General features: G+C 48.3%; 7 protein-coding genes across 7 annotated transcripts; 3 read left to right on the top strand and 4 right to left on the bottom strand.

Moving 5' to 3' along the window:
• Positions 1-2,147: 2,147 nt before the first annotated feature.
• FIESC28_11721 (uncharacterized protein) lies at positions 2,148-4,781 on the bottom strand (the record flags this gene model as incomplete). The annotated part of the gene is made up of 2 exons (XM_031165836.1): positions 2,148-2,849; positions 2,910-4,781. 2 exons carry the CDS (start codon positions 4,779-4,781, stop codon positions 2,148-2,150), a joined length of 2,574 nt encoding a protein of 857 aa, XP_031010111.1.
• Positions 4,782-5,146: 365 nt separating this feature from the next.
• Positions 5,147-6,429, top strand: FIESC28_11720 (uncharacterized protein; the record flags this gene model as incomplete). Its single annotated transcript, XM_031165835.1, has 3 exons — positions 5,147-5,184; positions 5,238-5,406; positions 5,455-6,429. The coding sequence occupies 3 exons, from the start codon at positions 5,147-5,149 to the stop codon at positions 6,427-6,429; spliced, it is 1,182 nt and encodes a 393-aa protein (XP_031010110.1).
• A 4,124-nt stretch (positions 6,430-10,553) lies between these two features.
• On the top strand, positions 10,554-13,521 carry FIESC28_11719 (uncharacterized protein; the record flags this gene model as incomplete). Its single annotated transcript, XM_031165834.1, has 2 exons — positions 10,554-12,586; positions 12,639-13,521. The coding sequence occupies 2 exons, from the start codon at positions 10,554-10,556 to the stop codon at positions 13,519-13,521; spliced, it is 2,916 nt and encodes a 971-aa protein (XP_031010109.1).
• A 287-nt stretch (positions 13,522-13,808) lies between these two features.
• Positions 13,809-14,170, bottom strand: FIESC28_11718 (uncharacterized protein; the record flags this gene model as incomplete). Its single annotated transcript, XM_031165833.1, has 2 exons — positions 13,809-13,929; positions 13,983-14,170. 2 exons carry the CDS (start codon positions 14,168-14,170, stop codon positions 13,809-13,811), a joined length of 309 nt encoding a protein of 102 aa, XP_031010108.1.
• Positions 14,171-15,560: 1,390 nt separating this feature from the next.
• On the bottom strand, positions 15,561-16,615 carry FIESC28_11717 (uncharacterized protein; the record flags this gene model as incomplete). The annotated part of the gene is made up of 6 exons (XM_031165832.1): positions 15,561-15,758; positions 15,902-16,129; positions 16,191-16,238; positions 16,297-16,420; positions 16,469-16,531; positions 16,605-16,615. The coding sequence occupies 6 exons, from the start codon at positions 16,613-16,615 to the stop codon at positions 15,561-15,563; spliced, it is 672 nt and encodes a 223-aa protein (XP_031010107.1).
• Positions 16,616-18,129: 1,514 nt separating this feature from the next.
• Positions 18,130-19,057, top strand: FIESC28_11716 (uncharacterized protein; the record flags this gene model as incomplete). Its single annotated transcript, XM_031165831.1, has 2 exons — positions 18,130-18,406; positions 18,465-19,057. The coding sequence occupies 2 exons, from the start codon at positions 18,130-18,132 to the stop codon at positions 19,055-19,057; spliced, it is 870 nt and encodes a 289-aa protein (XP_031010106.1).
• Positions 19,058-20,034: 977 nt separating this feature from the next.
• On the bottom strand, positions 20,035-20,712 carry FIESC28_11715 (uncharacterized protein; the record flags this gene model as incomplete). The annotated part of the gene is made up of 3 exons (XM_031165830.1): positions 20,035-20,360; positions 20,418-20,486; positions 20,595-20,712. The coding sequence occupies 3 exons, from the start codon at positions 20,710-20,712 to the stop codon at positions 20,035-20,037; spliced, it is 513 nt and encodes a 170-aa protein (XP_031010105.1).
• Positions 20,713-21,259: the final 547 nt, after the last annotated feature.

Below are 21,259 nucleotides of genomic sequence, written 5' to 3'. Positions count from 1 at the left end.
GGGGTTTTTTTTTTTTTTTTTTCCCAAGATGGTGATCCCTGATCTGTGGTCTATTAATGTACATACGAAGCAAGCTATTGAGGGATATCATAGGTCATAGGGCCGACTGCTTCGCAACCTCGATACCATTGCTCGACTTAAGGAGGTAGCAGGCCTTCGCAATTACAAGTTGCATGTCACGGGTACGGGTTTTACATGCTATGTATCCCTCAACTTGAACAAGGCCGATACTGTCGCGAGGACTATGTAGATGCTTTTGAAGATGGTGAACAGACAGATTCGGTCCATGACCTTGCTTTTACATGAGGGTTATCCCTACAATTCGTGTTATTACTAATTAACTACTTCTCTGCGTCGCACAGTCACTTTCATATGCAAGTCAATCAATTTTGGTGATACTTGAAGCGTCTCAGCTCAAGTCACCCATAAGAAAAAGCAAAGTCTACAGACAGGACTTGACTTTCCCCAGTCCGTATTGCCACGCCAGATCGTCCCGTCCCTGGTGCGAGATCTCTAGGTCTCGAGCTAATCTACAATGGCTAGGTATGTATGTAATGTACTGTACTCTGTACAGTACCTTGGTTTGTGGCGGCCCCTGACTACTTGACACGACTCATGATACGGTTAACGTTTTCCCATAAGGCATGAATACTAATCACACCTATGTATGTATCCGTAGGTATCTTGTCATGCTTCGCTTCAACAGCAATTCATCTTACATATCATTTAAACTGGGTTAGTTAGTCTTTTACTAGACCTAGACATGGCTACAGTATCCGAAACGGGATGAGAATAATAAAAGGGGAGCGGGCTGAAACAGGGATATGCTTTTCAACCCGAGGCAATGGTGCACGTCACGCCCTGCACAGTATATTATTCGAACAAGTCTTGTCTTGTCTTATGCACGACAGAGAGTGCGTGAGCGCTAGCTACGTTAGCAAGTTCTGAATCTGTGGTTGTCGGATCGTTCGAGAACGCTCCAAGGGATATTGTCGGTTGTTCCGATAGCAGTCCAACTGCTATGGATGCCAGTCAAGCCAGTCTATCTTGTGCCGTCCCTGAACCACTCCGCAAACTTGTGCTGATAGAGGTCGTACTCCGATCCTGATCCCCTGGGTCGGTATTAACTTGACGTATTGGGACGCGCGCCTCCGGCCGAGAGCCATTTGATCTTTCCATGTCCGACCTTTGAGCCGTTTTTCTCGGCTTTTGCTCAGGACCTGGTCTTTTCTTCTATCCGTACTGCCTGCAACACTACACAGTAAAAGGTTAGTCTTTTGCTAGGTCTTCGGCAGTTGAAGTTTTCCTATCCGTACCTAGACACACATTGACCCTTCAATCGCCGAGACACTATCGTTTGATATTGAACCCATGTTCCTCAACGATACTACGCTATCTATGCAGCCCTGTTCAACAGAAAATCTCTGTTCACGCCTAATTCCTTCTTTTGGTATTCTATTCCCTTCGGCTTGGCCGACAGTAAGCCACAGGTTTTGATACGTTACGTGTACTGTCCTGTGACAGCTCTAGGTTACTTACGGTACGGAAGACACCATCGACAAGGTATCATGATCGACATTGCCTTTTCGGATACACTTTCCGGAAGCATGTACAGTAGTATTGGTTTGAACAAGGGTAATAGAAAATTTTTGACAATCTTTAATAGGCAATGCTTAACGATGGAACCTTTGGGTGGAAAACTTTACGTCTCATGTCATGGAACGCATGAATGTTCTGACAACATGTCCAACTGTGCGCCAGCTTCACTGCAGTTACAGTACGTATATCTTGATAGGTAGAAACCCCTGTATTCAGCTTCAAAAGGGTTTCATATCCCCTCCTAACGTGTATCATGGCGGAATGCAAGAGAGGGCTATGTCCTGGTATTTGTGTTGATAGGGAATGATTCTCGTATACTTCGTGACAACTGAACCCAAGATTTAGAATACGCGATGAAAGTTTAATTCACTATGAATCATTTCAACTCACTGCTCAACGACTCTTGGTGACTTGATGAAAGGATGGACGGTCAAGACTGTGACATTATTATTCCATATACTCAGCAAGCTGAAGGTCGTAGTCCTAGCAATACTATATGTATTCCAAGTCATCTTGCAACATCAGTTATCAAAATGCTGGTAGTTGCCTCAAAAATCTTCTTCTTCCAATCCACCAATTCGCTTTTCAGCAATCTCACGAATCTTTGTTCCCAGAATTGTTCGCCCGTAATGGTCTGCCATTTTACTAGCAGCATCCATTGTGCGACCTGTACGGTCTTTCATCAGCTGAACCATCTCAAGCGCACGCATGCCTCGTTCTTCGCCCTCACGGCACTCAATCGCCAGGAGCCTTAGCAAAGTCTTGTCGATCTCAAGCTCAAGACGTGACAGTTGTGAACGCTGATTGTGGCTGCCTGAAGTAGCTTCTACGAGATCCCGCAGCTGAGCAGCTTTAACGCCAAAAAGAATGAAGTCTTGCTCGAATTTGCGTGTCTCTGATGAACCATCCTCTCCGTCCTTATCATCGTCTCCGTCATCCATGTCAAGATCCTCAGATCCTTCTCTGGTTTTACGCTTCGATGGCTTGGGTGCGGATGATATAGGAATGGAGAAGTCAAACTCGGACAGGAGAGGGCGAGGGAAGTAGGGGTATTGGTCACCTCCTTTGAGGATAATGCAGTGAAACTTGTTGTCAGCCACAGCGATAGGGAAGTACGACTCGTTCTTACGGCCCGATGCCAGACGATCCATGAGTTTGGTATCCAGGAGGGGTACCCATGATGCTCTTGATGGCTGGCGCCAGTGAAGAAGTGCAAGGAGAGTTCCTGTCGAATCATAGATACAAGGATCCTAGACGGCAGTTGGTCAGTGATCATACGTCCGAGTCAATCATTTAGTCAACAAACTTACGCCGTTATCCGAGAAGAATACACTCTTGAGTGTGGCTCCCTCGGGAAGAGCTACAGTGTCTTCGTTCTGACAAATCTCGTCTCTCTTGATATTCTCAATGGTATACAAAAGACGAGTGTTTCCATCTGCGCCCATGGGCCCGTTGCCCATGGTTATAACGTAATCCCTCCAACTGGCACATGTCACCATAGGTGAGCTCTTTGGTCGATACACACGATACGGCATGCCAAACAGAGTAAAAATTCGCACATAGTTGGCGCTAGTTGTGACGGTGATGAAGGACTCGCTCAGTGACATAGCCGTCACAGTTTCTCCCCGTGGTAATTCAATGCGCCAGTCGGATCGCTGTGTCCATGTCTCATGTGGTCGATAAAAGATAACTGCAGGGGCGTCATCCTTTGGTGGACATGAGAAGAGGGTGCCATGCTCAGTCAAGCAAGCTTTATCGTAGAGGAATGTGTCTGTGAAATGGAAGTCTCGATGGAACTCGTGATCGTAGAATTCGACTGTAACAGTATGATGTCCATCCTGGTCAACCGTCCAAACAAAGCCGATCAAATTGAGGCAGAGGTATTTGCGGTTGCCACGCCATGGAGTTGCACCTGGTTGGAAAGCTTCGTGGTATTGTGGTTCGAGCAGGTGGCGTCGCTTATTCGCAAGACCAAGGCCGTCATCATCCCGACCTCGTTTCTGGCCCAGTCCTGTAGTGTACCCAGCACCATCATCATCCTCCACGAAGTCGTCATCGCCGTATCCATCACCACCTTCAAGGAACGAGTCAAGACTTCCCAGAGAGTCTCGTCTCGGTCGTGTTGGCAGAGCTTGTTGCTCCCGACCGTTAAGAGGAGGCGGTCTTCGGTTCGCAGAAACCTCAGCGAGTGGGTCGTGGATGAAGGGTGCTGGTTGTGTGTTGAGCTTCAGTAGGGGCGAGAACTGGTCTGTGAGAAAGTCGGGGTAGATATAGACCTCGCCGTCAGTAGTTGTGAACGATAGAATGTTCTTGGTAGGGTGCCAAGATATGTCAATGACATTGGAGTAGTCGTATCTTGCAATGACGGACTGTGTCCTCGTCTCCCAGATCAACAGCTTGCCGTCTTTACTCGCTGATGCCAGCATTGCACCATTGGGTGACCATGCTAGGGCGGTTATATCAGCCAAATGCCCATTGGCGAAAGTCCTTTGCTTTTCCCAGTCATTTTTGGAGATGACCTGGATGTCTCGCATGGGAGTTGGTACGGCGAATGCTCTACCGTCCGGGTGCCAGGCTGCACGCGTCGAGCTCTCACCATCTGTATCGACAGCGCCAATCACACCATCCACCTTTCGAATCAACTCTGGCTCTTCTGCGGTGAGAGAGTAAACATATACGATACCATCTGTGCCGGAAAGAGCAACCAGTCGCCCTTGGGGGTCGAGGCTAACATTTCGTACAGCGCGTGCATGTTCTCGCAGGTACTTGACTTGTGATATGTCTTGTGTGTTGACAATCTTGACGCTCAACTCATCACTCGCAACAGCACACCATTGACCATCGGCTGTCAAAGCGACATCACGAATCGGCAGTGTGGTTCGAGTAAGGAATCGCTCAAAGGTGTTTGTTTCGAGGGAGTATAAGCTGACGGTGCCGTCTTCAGAACCAACAACAAAGAATTGGTCTCCCGCGGCGACCGCCATGTTCTGCTCCTGACAGTCATCGATGTTAATTGGTTCTCCATCGGAACCTGTTTTGTACAGTCGAATCGTGTTGTTTGAGCCAACGGTAACAAGGCGACTACCATCGGGAGTATATGCGCAGCGAGTGGTTCCTTGCGTATGGGCAGGCCTTGGCCGTGGCTTTGGGGCAATTGTCGAATCCATGGTCGTCGTCGTCATCGTCGTCGTCGTGTTCACAGATTGGAGATCCTAGAAAGGAAAGATGGGTGGTGGATTGTTGATTTAGAGGTGGGACATCAATCTGGTCGTTTCTCGGGAGACGCGTCTGACCGCGTTGCAATTAAAGTCGCGGAAGGACCCCGCGACTCGTTGTTCAGGACAGGACCGTTGCAGGGGAATGCTCCACTAAAATTCAACTCCCTCTCTTATGACTGACTGCCCTGCCTAACCTAGATTACCTGGATTAGGTACTCAGAGAGATCCATTTTGAATGATAGCCCGACTACTTGATCAAAGCACATATACCTAAGTACTCAGCACCTATACTCTCAAGTTCTAAACTCGGTCCTTGGATTTTCATAATCATGCAGTCTGCAGACCATGACCACTTCTTTGAAACGGAGTATGTACACAATTTCGATATCAAGTACACCTCCATATTGACCACACTTGCAGTGCTGTCCAAGCTCAACGTCAACGCAAGGCCGCAAAGGCCGGCAACAAAAATGGCGAACCAATTGCTATGAAGTCCAAGATACTTGCTGTTGTTCCAGATCCTGCTTCACCTCTCACTTCTGTATTCATTGCCGAATCTGCTGGTGCTGTCCGCCGAATCAACCTCGAGGTATGTCAGAAATTTTGTAAAGATCTATGCAACTCTAACATGGTGTAGATATCGGAGCCTAAGACAACGTACCGTGGACCAAAGGCACCTGTAACTTGTCTTGCCACGGGAGGCCAAGATAACCAGATAGTATTTGCAGGCTCGTGGGACAAGGACATCTGGTCATGGGACGTTGAGACTGGAAAGCTTGGCCGCAAATTCAGCGGTCATTCAGACTTCGTAAAGACTGTTGTTTGTGCTACCGTCTCAGGTAAACATGTTCTCATCAGCGGAGGCGCCGACAAGAAGATACTGGTTTGGGATATTGAGTCAGGGAAACGGCTGCACACCCTGCAGGACCCTACTACGACAATGCTGGCCGTCCAACACATTGCTATCGATCCTGTCCTTAGCGACACAGCCAATATTGTCTTTGCCAGTGCGAGCAGCGACCCGCACATCAGGAGGTGGAAAATCACCCTAGACAGTTACGAGCAGCTTTCCGAGTCATTCTCTGACCGCCCCGATGCTGAGCGACTTACCATCCAGGAACACGAGACCAGCATCTACCGTCTGTTCTACGACCAGTCAAGTGAAGATGTGGATCTATGGACTGCCAGCGCTGATGGAACTGCAAAGTGCTTGGCGCGTTCGAAAAATTTCGTCGCCGACGACTCCTTCGAACATGGAGATTACGTACGAGGGGTTCTTGCAACAGACCAATGGATTGTCACGGCTGGACGCAATGAGGATGTCAAGGTCTGGGACCGCTCATCCGGAAAGCTGTACTGTACATTGATCGGTCACTACGAGGAGGTAACCGACATTATCATGCTGCAAGATTCTGATGGTACTCCTCGCAAGGTTTGCAGTGTTGGAATCGATGGAACTATCCGAACATGGCCACTGGCCAAGTCTGAACTGGATGAAGTGGTTGTCAAGATTCAAAAAGCCTCCGAGCCCAAAGAGGAGGAAGAGGACAAGAGTGGCAATGTCTTGACTGCTGAGGAAGAGGCCGAGCTTGCAGAACTCATGGACGATTAGACAGTTCGAAAATGTAGAAAACTGAACAGAACGTCACGACTCTTTCAGAACAATCTGGAAACCACCCATGTTCTAATTTACCAGCCATTATCAACTCCCGAGCCACTTATTGTGGTGTGCCTGCGTTTCACGAAAGTTCAGCTCGACTTTGCTTGCGCAAAACACGACGGTTAGATGCATTTCCGCTGTGCGACTATGTGTGTCAAGTCGCTCTTTCGAGGCGCAGCATCACAACCCGTGTTTCGTCCCTTAGAAAGAACTACCCCAGAACGAAAAGAGCAAATATGTGTGTCACGCCACTTACTGCTCTAGTAATAGGGCTTCCCTGGTTCTCTACGTAGTAAGAGATAGCTGTAACCAGTTTTCCCATGCTACTCTTTGGCTTGACCCGAACCTATCATCTATAATAACTCACTTAGATCAGGCAGGAGAATTGCCTCGTCATATTGAGATGAATCGGCAGATGATATCTTACCAGACGGCATTGGGCTTTGCCTAAAGGGGGTTCAGAAAACAGAAGAGCCAAGCAACGATCCGCCGGTATACAGTAGCAGATGATGGGACCTGATCTGCATTCGCAGCATATCCTGTTCCGCTGTAAATTTCAAAGTGCTTGCTTCTGGCTGAACCTTGGCGTGATCGGAAAGCAAACAATCTCGTTTTGCTTTTGAATAGACTAGAATACGATGAGGCTGCCGAAATTGTACGGCGGTCTAATCAAGATCTGCGTGGTACTTTGCCCAACGAGAAATATCGCTTCGCCTAAGAATGGATGTTGTCGAGTTGATCTCCCTATCTCCGTGGCACCCGGTTACAGTAGCACTGCTGTCCTTGCCCCAAACATACCTACTGTACAGTACAACGCAGAAGAAGACATTGACTGGTGGGAAATGACATGGTCGATAGTGCGTGAGCTGGACATTCGGGCTTGCGTAGCTATGAAGTCGCACGACTATGATCCTTAACGCCGAGTGTCGAGATTAATTATTGCTCATGGCGCAAACAGTTTCTGGTTTCGACTTCCCCTGGATAGGATAGGTAACCAAGCATGCAACGACTGGGCAAGGAGGCCGACTCCTGTAACGTCTACGCCGATCTGGCTTCTGCAACATGTGTTATGAATCCAAGGTGTCGGGTCTGAACTGCTGCAAGTCTCCCCCGTCCCCTGTCGATACCGATGACCACTCTTCAAGATTGCAGGTTTGTTAGTGTAGGAATGGACGGATAGCCGTCTCTCCGGCTCGCAAACGGCCTGGACCCTGTCCGGTGACGGTTGGTCACTGCCTCCAAGTCCAAGTGGACCGACCAGTCGCTACGCAGAATATTATCCATAGTTATTTCTCCAGACTCCAGAATTATGAAAAGAAAGAGAGAAAAAAGAAAGCAAAGCTCACTATATGACCTGTGCTACGCTATTCGGAGTAAAGGGAGAGTTCTTCAGGACCCATTCGGTGTCATTGGCGAGTAACTGGGTCCGACGGCTCTTCTTTATATCCGGATAGCCTTCTTGCAAATAATTGAACCTGAAACAATAGCTTTGGAGCGCGAGTCATCGCACATCATGACTCTGCTTGCCAGAACTCGATCCGGCAAGACGTGCAGACCCCAGCCCGAAGAGCTGGAATCTATTCTGTATGCACCAAATCAACGTATAGCAGGGTCTAATGTACTGTACTACAGTTCCTATTTCTATGTACCGCAGTTACCTACCTCGAAACTGTACTCGGCTCGAAAATAGTATGTTGCTCTTGAGATGGAAATAAATTGATTTCCAAGTCCCGAGATAGTCGCGATAAGCCGTAGCGAATATTCTTGGCTATGCGAAAACTGTCACCAAACCATCCCATAGCAATTTTACTTCTATCTCTCAGAACCTTACAAGTCGCACTAACAAGCAAACGATGTTGAGTGGGCAGGGGAAATAGCCGCGCGGTGCGAAGCATTTTGAGATTCACGCCTAGGGCTAGCCTCTTAGTCAGATCTTGCACGAACAGAACCTGAGACATGCCACTGACCGAGATATCGACACAAGGCTTAGTTCACATAGATAGAATAGATAGTCCATCTTAAACGTAAAATCTACAACGTCTTTTTGGATCAACTGTGTTGGTGGCGCTCTTGAGAATCTAGCCATAATCACCAAGACCCTGAAACCGAAGCTTGATAGGCTCCATCTTGCATGTTGATCGACAATGAGCAGGGGTCAAAGATGATCACTTGTCGCTTTTGGATTCTGTGGCTAAAATAGAATCGAAGCCCTGTTGATAGACGTGGAGAGATCGGCAACGATTGGGGCGGCCCGAAAAGGGCTGAGGCCTCGAAAGTCTAGCTTTCTTTTTTTCATAGCTTGAGGACCCTTTCAAGTCCAGATATGAAATCCAAAGCAAACATAGCAATCAACAAACAGCAAGGATCAAAATGGCAATTTCCACGCTGTGTAGATTGCGTGTATAGAGCTGCACTCGACGGGTCTCAGTTGTGCTGGCTGCTGGCTAAGGGAGCGAATATGTGCAAAGGTCGGTCGGTATGGTACTGGATGTATGACATGAGCGTCCGGGGAGGTAGTTTGTGCTGGTGCACTGTCGCTTTGTACTTGACACTCGGTTCAAGGCTCTAGAAAGTGCGACAATTTCCAGTTTTCGTGTTTCATGTTCTAGCTCAATGTTTCTTCCTGTCAAGCTTGGTCCACGCCATGTGCCAGTGGATCAAATTCGCCGAAATATGATGGTCTCTATGACTATGACCTGTCGAGTTCATCAGCTATGCTATGGGTGTTGGATAGATATATTGCATGACCACATCGCGGTCCGAAACCACTAACTAGACTAGTCATTTGGGCTGAAGCCTTCATCAAGGGCGACTGCGTCTCAGCTCAGGTCGAGATTGGATCCTCTCAGGGACAGCCCTGACGCATTCCCCTGTAACCTTTGCTGTGGAACCCAGGCCGTGAGTTGCATCATGGAACAGGGTACATGGGTGACCCTGATCCCTGTGATCGTCGTCGCAAACAAACCACAACAGCTTCGCTCCTGGTATACTGCCATTGGTGTTTGCGTTTGTGCTTGTGGCACATCGGCCAAGCACTTCTCCCTCACTCAATTGCCATCCTGTAATTACTGTAATGTACGCGCTGGAGACGAGGCGCTGACGGGAGTGCCGCTGCAGGTCCCCGATGGCCTGGTTCCAGTACAAACTGCTTAGCCAGCAGTCCAGCCGGCTGGGATTCCGGCTCGAGAGAATCAGAATGAGAGAAAGCTTAGGCCACCTTCCCCTCCAAGTCCAAATGGGTATCCATATTGTTCTTCTTTGGCTCCAACCCAGAAACAAGACGAGCCAATAATGGTTCTTCAGATTCGATAGGCTGATAGGGCAGGCTCGATGGGGTTATGGAGTCCCAACACAATTAGAAGCAATCGCTAGAGTGGCTTGCTTTTTGCTTTGGGTAGCAGGGTTCATCCATCAACCTGAAATCTCTAAATGGAGTCCGAGTTGGATAGAGGAGACGCCATCGGTTGACAGTGGAGCTGCTGGTGGTAGCACCGGCTGGCCTGAACGACGGGAGCTGCGACTTCCCTCTAAGTAGGTAGGCAGGCAAGAGGGAAGAAGGGACAGGCACCTACCTGCCTCGGATCGGATATGTATCACGCACCTGCTTCCTGTCACCTTTATTCCCATTGATTCTACAGTTCTTGCCAGTTGACATCTCGATGCCACCTGCCTTGACCACTCTTAACATTCTTCGAGAGTCGGCATTCTTTTCTTTTCCCCTCCTCACTTCTCCCTTCCATCCCCAGGCTGGGATCTTTAAATTGCATTCATAACTTCTCATACCAGCCTCGACTATTCCCAGTAGTCGTATTCAGCATCTTTTCTCTTAACCCCTTGTAAGTTCATTCCTATACTCATTCCGGTCATAGTTATATTGATTATCTATTAGAGTTTCTTCTTTGCGAACGAGCTTGTTTCACAGCATAAGCTTCTCGACTACGCTCCCTTTTCCCGACTCATCCCCTTGATCAGGCATTCCTTTCATCGCATTCCCTTATTTTAGTTTCGTGTCTTCCATTCACTTTCTCGCTCATACTGAAAGATCTTCCGAATCAGTGGCGCCTCGAGTATCCACTATGTCTACCGATAACCAGCAACTTGGGAGTATTGTTGCCTTTGAGGGTCATGTAGACACCATATCTACACAACTGCGGCTTCTTCCTACGTCGCCACAAATCCTGATCCTCCCCAACATCCAGAGCTACATCTCAAACGAGGAAACGAATTACCAGTCCGACGTTCGTCTTTATGTCAAGAGAATACATGAAGCTGCCGTAGCTCGTCACGAAGCTGCCCGAGCCTTCTTGCAAGGGTCAACACCAGCGAGCAAGCGATTAGTGTTTATGAATGGCGGTACTCCAAGTGCTCAAGCCCTCTGCATCAAGGCCATCGTGGATCAGGAAACAGATGGAGACACTAACCAAGCCGAGTCTTTGTTCTGTCAACTAATCAAGGATGGGGTTCTAGGTCTGGAAAGCCCGGTCAGAGACTGGAGAAGGCCAAGCATGTCCGATGATGTTGAAGGAAAGGGCCTTGAAGACGAGCTTGAAGATCCCATAACACGGGCTATGCGAGCTGCTGATGCGCTGGACCGACAAACAGCCAGCCTCCAACCCTCCACTGAAGTCGACCTCACTCTCACACCACGCCCTCGGAGCAACAGCCTGCCACTTTATGGCTATGAAGATAATTTTGGGGACGATGCACCATTTTTTGTTTTCGGCGCGCAGGACAAAGACGAGAGTGGGAACGCAGTTGAAGAAGCTAAAGGCTATTCATACTCACCTCAAGCATCCAGGTTTTCTATTACACACTATGACCGGTCTGCTGATCGTATCTACCGCAACATTACTCACTTACAGTCCCCATCTTTGAAAACTTGCTTTTTGGCGTCCCCCAGCTGTGTTGGGGAATCCTACAACTTGATGGGGGGTACTATATCACCAGGTTTTGAAGCTTTGACACCGCGTTCTGATGTATTGAGCATCCCATCCACAGATAATGTCGTGTATGGAGAAGCCTCATTACTGGACATGCGATCACCAAGCCGCAGTTCTACCCTGTCACGAGTTAGATCCTTGGACAGAATCTACCCGGCCACTCCTAAACAGCGGGATCTTTGTATTCCCACAGCCGCCGCCGAGCTCACACGACCATCGGAACTCGATGCGGAATTAGAAATGTCCCAGACACGCCGAATGTCTAGAATGACGTCTCCTAGCAGACGAAGCTATATCGAAGCGCCAAGAACTGTCATTGTCAAGAACAATCTTCCTGTCATCATGATGGCTCCTGTCCCTTTGGAGAAAAAGCGTAAACCTGCAAGGGCATCGTACGTGGACAGAGGTACAGATGCGAAAGGTATGCCTGGATCAAAGGAGACTTTCGAGCCAGTATTGCCTTTGACAGAAGACCTGGTGGTTCATTTGAAGGAGGAAGTGCCCGACCCTCTACTCAACTCCGTTGTTTGGGGATTTAAGACCAACCATTTTTCCACTTTCCTTCAATCGCCCACCTCTGAGACTGACGAATATCATGCCTTGGTCCCAGCAACACCTAAGTCGCACAGCATCACAGGTGTAAGTTGCATGGAAGATCAGCTTCAAAATCTGCCTGTTAGCAAAGTATTCGACTCCGATGAATATGACCCATTCGCATACAACCAGTCTTCATGGCTTAAGCGAAAACCCCTCCCGAGTCTGCCTAAAGTCACAGTTGAACGGCCACCAACGCCTATCAAAACCCCTCCGCTCCTGGTTCCGGATGCGGATAACAGGATTCGTGAGCTTGAAGTCAACGGCCATCAAACGGCCATCACGGTCCAAAACTCACTTCGTTCTGTCCTCCAAGATTACTTCCCACCGGAGACTAAGGGCTATCGCCAGTTTCAATTCCCTCTTTTGCCCGAGCTCGAAGGACTGTGGAAGCCAGTGTTCTGGGACAATGAGCCTAATAGCTCGCAGGGATCCTGTCATCGCATCGATCAGATTTTGGCTATAGGGGCTCAACGAGGTGTGAAGAGGGACTACACTTCCGCTGTAACAGGGCAGCTTGAAAAGATAGGAACCAAGAATAGCGGTATGAGCCGTAGTGGAAGACTGGATTTCAGGTATGAATTTGGCGCTCTATGTCTCCCTTTGCCCAAGACTCACATGAAACAGGTACCTTCTTGCGAACGCTATGCAAGCCTATACGGCACAGCCCTTAACTAGCCAGACTAAGGATAACCCTTTTGCCAACTCATTTCTTCTCGCGACACTCATCATTCCACATCTCGAGACATACCTTGCACTCCATACTGAAGTTAGATACCTACTCCTCGAGTACCCGCCCGAGCACCTTTCTACAGTGTTGGCCCTTCAAAAACTTGTTGGTGTTGACATGATGAAGGTAGCCCAGATCGTCGATGCTAGTAGCAAGAACATGCCGTTCACTCACTTGCGCGGTAACTCCATCACCGGCCCAGAGCAAGGACCTGTAGGCCGGTTTGGAAAGACCTTCCCACCCAACTCAGGGTCTGGCTATGATATTACGGTATCGAAGGCCAACTTTCTCCTTACGTCAAGCGCTAGCGAAGCAGAGATCGCAACATTCGTTGCCACTATCTCTAACATTCTCTCCAAAGTCTCTGATTACTATGTTCCGGAAGGGCTTCCTAAAAAGCCCTCACCAAATAAGCCCAAATCGCCGGTTGTTACCGGAACCTTTTCTGCGTTTCCACGCGTATCGCCAGCTCCTTATAACCCATCTATGTCGCCAACAATCGGCGGCCCGATAGGAGCAATACTTCTAGGTTCACCTGCAATGTCAAGTCGACCATCATCCATTGCTGAGACGGTCAAGACCGCGAAATCGACTAAGAGCAAACAAAGCCGGGCCAAGTCGAAGCGCAAGCCCGCTGACGCTCGATCGATCCTTACCATGTATGTTGATGATAGTGATTGGGACCAGGAAGACCGGCGCATTATGCCACTCCTGGAGCAGAAGTCAGAAGGGCGAAAGGGAAATTCTCACAAGGCACTCAAATTCCTTGGCCTGTCATGATGAGTACCTTGGTTGACAAATGTTTGTGACATATTAGAAATATGGCTGTTATGATTTAATGATCTCGCTGAACTCAGCATTTCCTTTCTATTGTTATTTTGTTGGATGATAGATTCGGCGCCCGGAAGGACGAGGAACAAAGTATCTAGATATCTCTGCCACTAGAGTAATGTAATTCTGTCAGGTTATACATGACCGTGGGCGTTTGTATTTCTGATGCGTGTGAAAAGCGATATACGAACGTGTGAATTCTTATGCATTGAGGATATCGTAATTGCTGCACAGGCTTAAACACTGCTGTTGTCTTCGTTACTCAGCCTGCCCTGACCGAGACTTCCATCGACATCTACACCCGCTTGTCTCTGAGCCTTGATTTCCTCTCTAGCCTCGGCCTGCTCTGCCTTTTTCCTGTCCATGACATTAGCTCATGGTCCTAAAACTGGTTACTGAGGCTAACACACCTGTCAATGTCGGAGGCAAAGTCTTCTATCTTAATGTCATCCTTGCGGGGCTTGTCTCTTGTGCTTGTTCCCTTCACTGCATCGGCGACTTTGCCTTCTGCAAGGGTTGCCAGTTGCTCTGCGTTCTCATTGTCATTTTGTAGGGGAGCTTGGCTCTGCTTGGATACTTGACTTTCGATGCTGGCCATTTTGAGTACTTTTCGATTGATAGATGATGAATGAAGCGATGACTGCTTGATATATGAGTACCTGGTGCGTAGGAAGACTGATATTATGGGTGAAGATGTTATGACGAGAATGGTTGAGAAGGAATGACATCAGGCTGCGAGGTTGGTCTATGACGTAGATGGGTTTGTTTATCGTTTATCACTAGAAGCCCTTCGTGCATGAAGCATGTGCAGTGCAAAGTGGACGTTGGTGAATCCTTATCTTTGTCTCTTATATGACAGACTTACATAATGTGCTCTAGATCGAATCTTATGACGAATGTCGTTGTCTTGATCATGGTCCCCAGGTTGCGAGATACGAGTACACGGGTTTGATGAGTCTGAGCCAGATTATCGATCATAAGGCTGGTTGTAAAAGGTTGACTCTGCACACATCAGGGTTACTCAATGAGACTTGCTTTGGAAACTGTGCGCCTTGCTCGAGGAAAGGGAGAATTCGAAATAATGGCTCAGGTGTCGGTGATATTTATATGATATAAGTAGGGCATCATAAAGTCCTGGACACATCTAAGTACTAATAAACTTTTCATACTGGCCCTGAAGCTACGATTACCTGGTTATACACAGCACTGATGAATTAGATAGAGCCCATTTAGGGAAGTGGCTAAAGAGGAATATTCCGCCTTTATTAAGAATACCCTTTCTCCGTACATAAATCGATCTCAGCTACCAAAAATGAAAACTAGGCGAACCAGGATGGCAAAAGAGAAGAAACAACATAACAACCGATATCAGAACCCAAGCAAGAGACGAGAAATAGCGCAACTTTCTCTTGTACCTCTTGGTGACTCAAGAGACTACAAAATCGGAAGGCTACGATTGCAAAGTGCAAAAGGGAGAACAAGAGGCGCAGATGATGTTTCCGGCGAATGAATGGCAGTCTGAAATGAACAAGAACCGACGAATGTCCCCGATATTTGAGTTCTGTGAGTGGAGGCACAGCATGGTGAGAAAGAGAGATAATACAGCTTGCGCATCCGCAAAACCTTCCGTGACCACCGGCCGTAGAAACAAAAATCTGCCTTTGTATCTCCCCCTCGGACTCCCTCCCCAGAATCTATCACTCCCCACTTCATCATTTCCCCACCTCGTTGAAATAGCGTAATGGTCCGTGGAGGGCGCCAAAATGGGAAAAGGCCATTCTTCGGAATACTGTGAGCAATAAGAGTCGTGGTTTGCGAGAATGAAAAGCATAATCCAAGCGATCATGATCTGGTCTATGCGTAGCAATAGAGGAAAGTAAACATCGTGACTGAACTCGCCCCGGCTGTGTTCCTAGCATGTTATCCATCGTTCCGGCTGTACTCCATCATCCTGCCTTGTTGATAAAAGAAAAAGAGCGCGATTGCATTTAGCAGCAGCTGTTGTTGGATGACGATCCAACGCCCTGGCCTTGGCCGACTTGCACGCTGGGCTTGGTGTTGTTGGCTGTGGTGGTGCCCATACGTTCCTTAATCTGGCGGGCCATGGTCAAGAAAGCCTGCTCGACGTTGCTGGCGTTCTTGGCGGAAGTCTCGAGGAAAGGGATTCCCAGGCTGTCGGCGAATTCCTGCGGGTTGTGTCAATCACTAGCTTGCTTTGGACAGATATCGCAGCCGAGGGAGAAATTTGGTGACAGGGGCATTTGGATTGTCAAATGCATGTGACCGCAATTTTGGGCGGCGGCGAAATCCTAGGCACGAACAGACTTACCTTGGCCACGCTGTACTCGACGACCTTTTTGTCGGACATATCGCTCTTGTTGCCGACCAGCAACTTGTTGACGCCCTCGGTGGCATATCGGTCAATCTCCTGGAGCCATTGCTTGACGTTGTTGAATGAGTCCATGTCGGTGACATCGTAGACGACGCAGATGCCGTGGGCACCACGGTAATAAGAAGAGGTGATGGTTCGGAAACGCTCTTGGCCGGCGGTATCCCACTAGAGCAGATGTTAGTACTGTGGTAATAAAGCCAATATCTGCGCAATAGGAGGCACATACGATCTGAAGCTTGACAGTCTTGCCATCGAGCTCTATTGTTCGGATTTTCTGACAAGGGTTAGCTGCTATCCAGGAAAAATGCTGACATGAACGGGAGGCGACGCACGAAATCGACACCAATAGTAGAAATGTAGGACTCGGTGTAGGTGTCATCGGCAAATCGCAAGAGCAGACAAGACTTTCCAACACCGGAGTCTCCGATGAGGAGGAGCTTGAAGAGATAGTCGTATCTGGAGGGTTCATGTCAGAAAAGTCATACTGTAATCGCTTCTCAACACAGGCGGGAAAAGCAGGAGCGAGCGCGGGTGAAAGTGTCGGCGATGGCGATGGGTGGTGCAACTCTAGAGCGGTTGTTAGCATGTGCTATATTTCCATCAGGAGGTTATCGCAAAGGGGCGGAGAGCGGCGTACTACTCGGGGTTCATGTTGGCGGTTGCTCCTGGTGTCGCAGTAAGACGAGTAAACGTGTCAGTAAGACCGGCGGGTAGAGCTCGCGGAGAGTGATGAAATAAAGAAGTTGCAGATGATGGGGAGAAAGATTAGGTTGAGGATGTGATGTAGAGTTGAGAGAGGCTCAAGTACGTCAGGGAAGAAACGTAACGCCAGGCAACGCCAGCACCGCCTAGAGGAGGGAATGAATGGATGGGGCAGCTGACAGTGCAGATCACGTGAGACACATGAACAAAGGACCAAGACAAGAGAACCAAACCAAGCCAAACTTTTACTGTAAGGCTGAGTGGTAAGTTTGGCGGGAATTAATTCAAATAGTGCGTTACGCAGCAAACGAGATCACGGCTCAAGATTGTATTTGAGTCCTTGAACTTTCTTCGTATTCAATCTGCTGCTAGGTGAAGCTCATTTGATTGCCTTGATGTGAAACGAAGTAAAGTAACACAGTACTGTATTGTATCGCACCTACTGTACTATCCCCGGCTGTTAGGAGTCAAGTTGACGTATCATCTACAGGCATTGGCGCTAATAAGGTACCTACATCTAGATGCTCGGGGTGGTTGAGTTGGCCTGTCCTAAAGCGGATCAAGATCAAACGTTCCAGTATGTATGTAACTAACTGAATGATCAATAGCAGTATGACTTCAGCATCGGTACAGTACTGCAAATGCAAACATTGGAATGAAAGAGAATGCCTGCTTTACACTTTCATCTGTCGAAAAGTACAGTACTGCGTTTGCTAGCCTGGCAAGTAGAGGTATCCAGTTGTTCTTTATCACAAGGCATTTCTTTGATGAATCAAGCAAGGGTTTGGTCTTGTGCCATCTTTAACACGATTCAAGTGACTTTGCATGTCACAAGTTAAGTGTCAACTATCGACTTCACCGCCTGAACTGACAATACAATACCTAGTAGGTAAGTAACAGGAAGTGTCATCAAACAGATACAGTAGACATGGTGCTGTAGTGTTCTCAGGAGATATCTGTAGATTGGATACACGAGTTTGGATCTTATCAGTGGATATCATTTGAGCCATTCTCTCCCCGCCAGATCCAATCCCGTTTCCTTTCCCTTTCTCTGTGTCACTCTCACTGACATGACCCCCCGCCCCGCCACATCCCGCTCATCGGGTTCCATTTCGACCTGTACTGTACTGTACCTGTGGCAGTGTATTCAAAAGATTCGACCAATCATGAACTGCGCTTCTTAATCATGTACCTTTGCTCTTTTTTTCTTACAGCAAGATACTTCCGAGTCTCCCCATCTGAATTTCCATCTTCTAGGCACTACAGGCACCTAGAGGTAAGCTTCCATTTCAAAAGAAAGTCCCAGAAGTGGGCATATTTTCTCGAACATGCAGGCTGCAAGTACTCCAGCCAACTTTAACTATACCATCCTACCCTTTAATGAAGCAATTTTTCCCAGCTATTCTATCCGATCTCATTCTTGATCCATGAATTTCTCCATCCTACTGCGGTGACCACTCCCAATGGCCGCACCAGTTCGATCCACTATAAGCCGCTTCGGCCGGCCTTCTGTTGCCTCTATTCGCAACCTTTCCAACGCCCGTCCAGCCAAAGCCCAGGTTCAACTTGCAACTGTCCGGGAGTCTAATGCTCCACTAACAACTTCCGATGATGGCCAACTCGATCATTACATAAGGCGAGGTGCTCTGTCAAGAACCTATTTCGATGCGACAGGTGTGCGATGGATTGGAGCTGGCGATGACGGACCAAAGGATCCCAACAAGGCAAAGCTAGGCAAAAGTACGTCGCCAAGGAAACATACCGAGCTTCACAGTAACACAATGTTAATTCATTATAGCTTTACGAGTTCTCCAGGAAAGATTGCCAACCCTCCTTTTGCATCCTCTCCCTCACGATATTCTTGCGCCAAACATCGCCCTCCATCTCTTCCCCTCGACGCATCCTCACCTGCCAACCGTGTCTGGTCGAGTCGCCTATAATGCCGCTCTCTGGACATCACCGCTAGCTTGGAACCGAGTTCCAATCCTCGGCAATGTCTGCATTGAGGTTCTCGCAGAGCGCATGACGACCGAGCCCCTCACGTTTCTGCCCCGTCGCGCTGGAGCTATACCCGAGCAACTTGTTGTCCGTTGGTGTGAGAAGCGGAAGGGTTCTGATAGTTCTTCGAACAGGGGCGTTATAGCACGCTCGCTACCCTTCGGTCGAGGTGTGGACCCAGACAAGGCTTTCACGGGACTATTTGTATTCGACTTCGATTCCGAAGGAAGGATTCTGAGCCACACCATCGAACAGGCACAAGCTGGTGGCGATTGGGAAGCCGGCGTCGGCGCAAAGGTTGTTGGTCTGACCGACTGGCTTCTTGGGGGCTGTAAGAACCCTGGTACTCCTATACCAATGTTCGAGGGCGTACGGAGACGACGATCTATCTAAGTCTCTACTTGGGAAAGGTCCAAAGGACGTCAGTCAGCAAGACAACTAGCGTCTTGGAGGTGAAAAACGTTTATGGAGGGAAGTATAGCATGGCATCATGAGAGGCGTTTCTGGTTGCATTTGATCATCACCCGCCGAATTGCGCTGGATTGAGTCGTTTCGGGTCTTCAACGACAGTGTACAACAATGAGCCAGAATGGAAAGACTCCACACAAATCCAGACTATGTATAGCTTTGTAAAATAGCATCTATTAAAAGGAAGTTCTTTTCAAACACTATGTGATTATGCGCTGTCTGAGCCCTCTGGGTGTCAGAAGAATCGGCCAAGGAGAGCATAAGAGACAAAATAAATCAGTCATCCTATGCCGGCTTAGGCTGACAATTAGACTACTTTATTTTTGTAGCCTAAGCCTTAGAGGACAATTCTTCTGACACCTACCTGCAGAGGCGGGTCAAGTGAAGATGGCAAATTATCCTCAATCAATGTGCTTAGATGAGCAATCTCGGCTCTACTGTCATTGAAGATTACGGGCGAAATCTAGCAAGGGTTGAACCATTCAAATTCCTTGCTTTAATCTCGACCACTGTAGCATCAATAAGTGTCTACACGGCTACAAGACAGTACGCATTACAATGCAGATTCACAGTCTGAGCCAGGAACTTAAACAAGGTCAGCAGCACAAATACCAAAGTGCACCCTCACAGTACCGAAAACATTACAGGTGCGTCGTGAAAATCGCTGTATTCATGCGCGCTAAGCGTCTCTAAGCACACTGCATCGAGACTTTATTTCCAGCGAAGATAACTCGTTCTTCCCAGAACAGACTTCTTCTGTTGATGGTAAATGGGCATTTCACAATATTCTGCCCAAGGTACCGCTGGCCAGGGCTTTTCGACGGCACCCGGCAACCTGGAGCCAGAAGTAAACCCCCTGATTTCAGGCCATTTGTAATTTCTGCTGATATCCATTTGTTCGTTTACAGCACAATCTCGCCAATGTTCTCCCCCTCGAAACCCTGCTTCGCGAGCTTCTTGACACGTGCCTTGTCCCGGGCCTTGTCGGCAGTTTTCTTCTCCTCTGCAAGCTTCTTGACCACTTCCAAGTCGGCGAGCTCAAACCCAGGCGGAGGGTCGTCATCTCTGTCCAGATCAATTTCGCCCAAGAGAAGTACGTTCTCGCCTCGAACAAGGAATATGCCGTGATTTATGTCCGCGTAGAGGCCTGTCGGTCGTTCGCTACCTGCAGAATCGGAAGAAGGAGCAAAAATTCGTTCGATCGTGGATTGAAGAACGAGATTGGCTGCTAAGGGGTCAGAAAAAGGGCGCATCTTTCAGGCATTGTCTCCCTTCTGGAACGCACCGAATTGATCCCAGCTTCTCAGTACACCTATGAGTTTTCTCCCATCGCGCAATGCGACCATGAGCTTCTCTGCGTTGTTACAGTCGTCAGCACACGATCCTCCCGTCCTGTACTTTGAAGTCCAGCTGCTTGTAGAGCCAAAACAAGGAATGCACTGGTGTCATGACGGAATCGTACTGTCTGTAAGGTCCAGGAGCTGCGCAGCAGTGGTGAACATCTGGGGCGGCAGCTGAGGTAGCGGTTGCGGCGCACCGCGGCCCTGTGGAGGGGCATCGGAGATGGATAGATTCTCCATTATATCGTTTGGAGGAAGATGTTTTGTGGAGGGTCGTGCGGTCTGTAAGAAATCCGAAGTCTATGAATCCATGGAGTGTCGTCTGTTAAAGTTCATGACATGAACATTGCAGAATCTGCTATGCGGCGGTCTGGAATGATGGTATATTGAGCTGAGTCGTTGATGCTTTGACGTTGATCTAAGCTGTTGCGGATCCCATTACGGTAAAACAGCGCTACAGCGATTAATAGTTGATAGCAGCATATCGCTATAAAGAGCATGATTCAGCAAAGCGCAATATCAATTTTCTGATCACAATGCGGGGCAGGTCTAGAGAATGGATGGAGGGGCGAATGAAGGAGGGGCATGTTTACTCTTGGCGGGGCAGAAAATAAAATGTCAGGGAACTGAACAGCCAACAATTAAGCACTTATGACACACTCTGCTACGCTACCTCTTTGTACATTAGCGCATGCTTGAGATTACAGTACAGCAGTGACTTTTACTGCGTCATTATATGCCCTCTGACAAGGGATTCTCTGTCTTTTTTTTTTTTTTTCCACATGTC

The sequence above is a fragment of the Fusarium coffeatum genome (assembly GCF_003316985.1).
Source record: "Fusarium coffeatum strain FIESC_28 chromosome Unknown BRIP53273_contig_473, whole genome shotgun sequence".
NCBI classification, from domain to species: Eukaryota; Fungi; Ascomycota; class Sordariomycetes; order Hypocreales; family Nectriaceae; genus Fusarium; species Fusarium coffeatum.
Note: the sequence above shows the minus strand (reverse complement) of the source record. Positions and strands in the feature narration are given on the sequence as shown.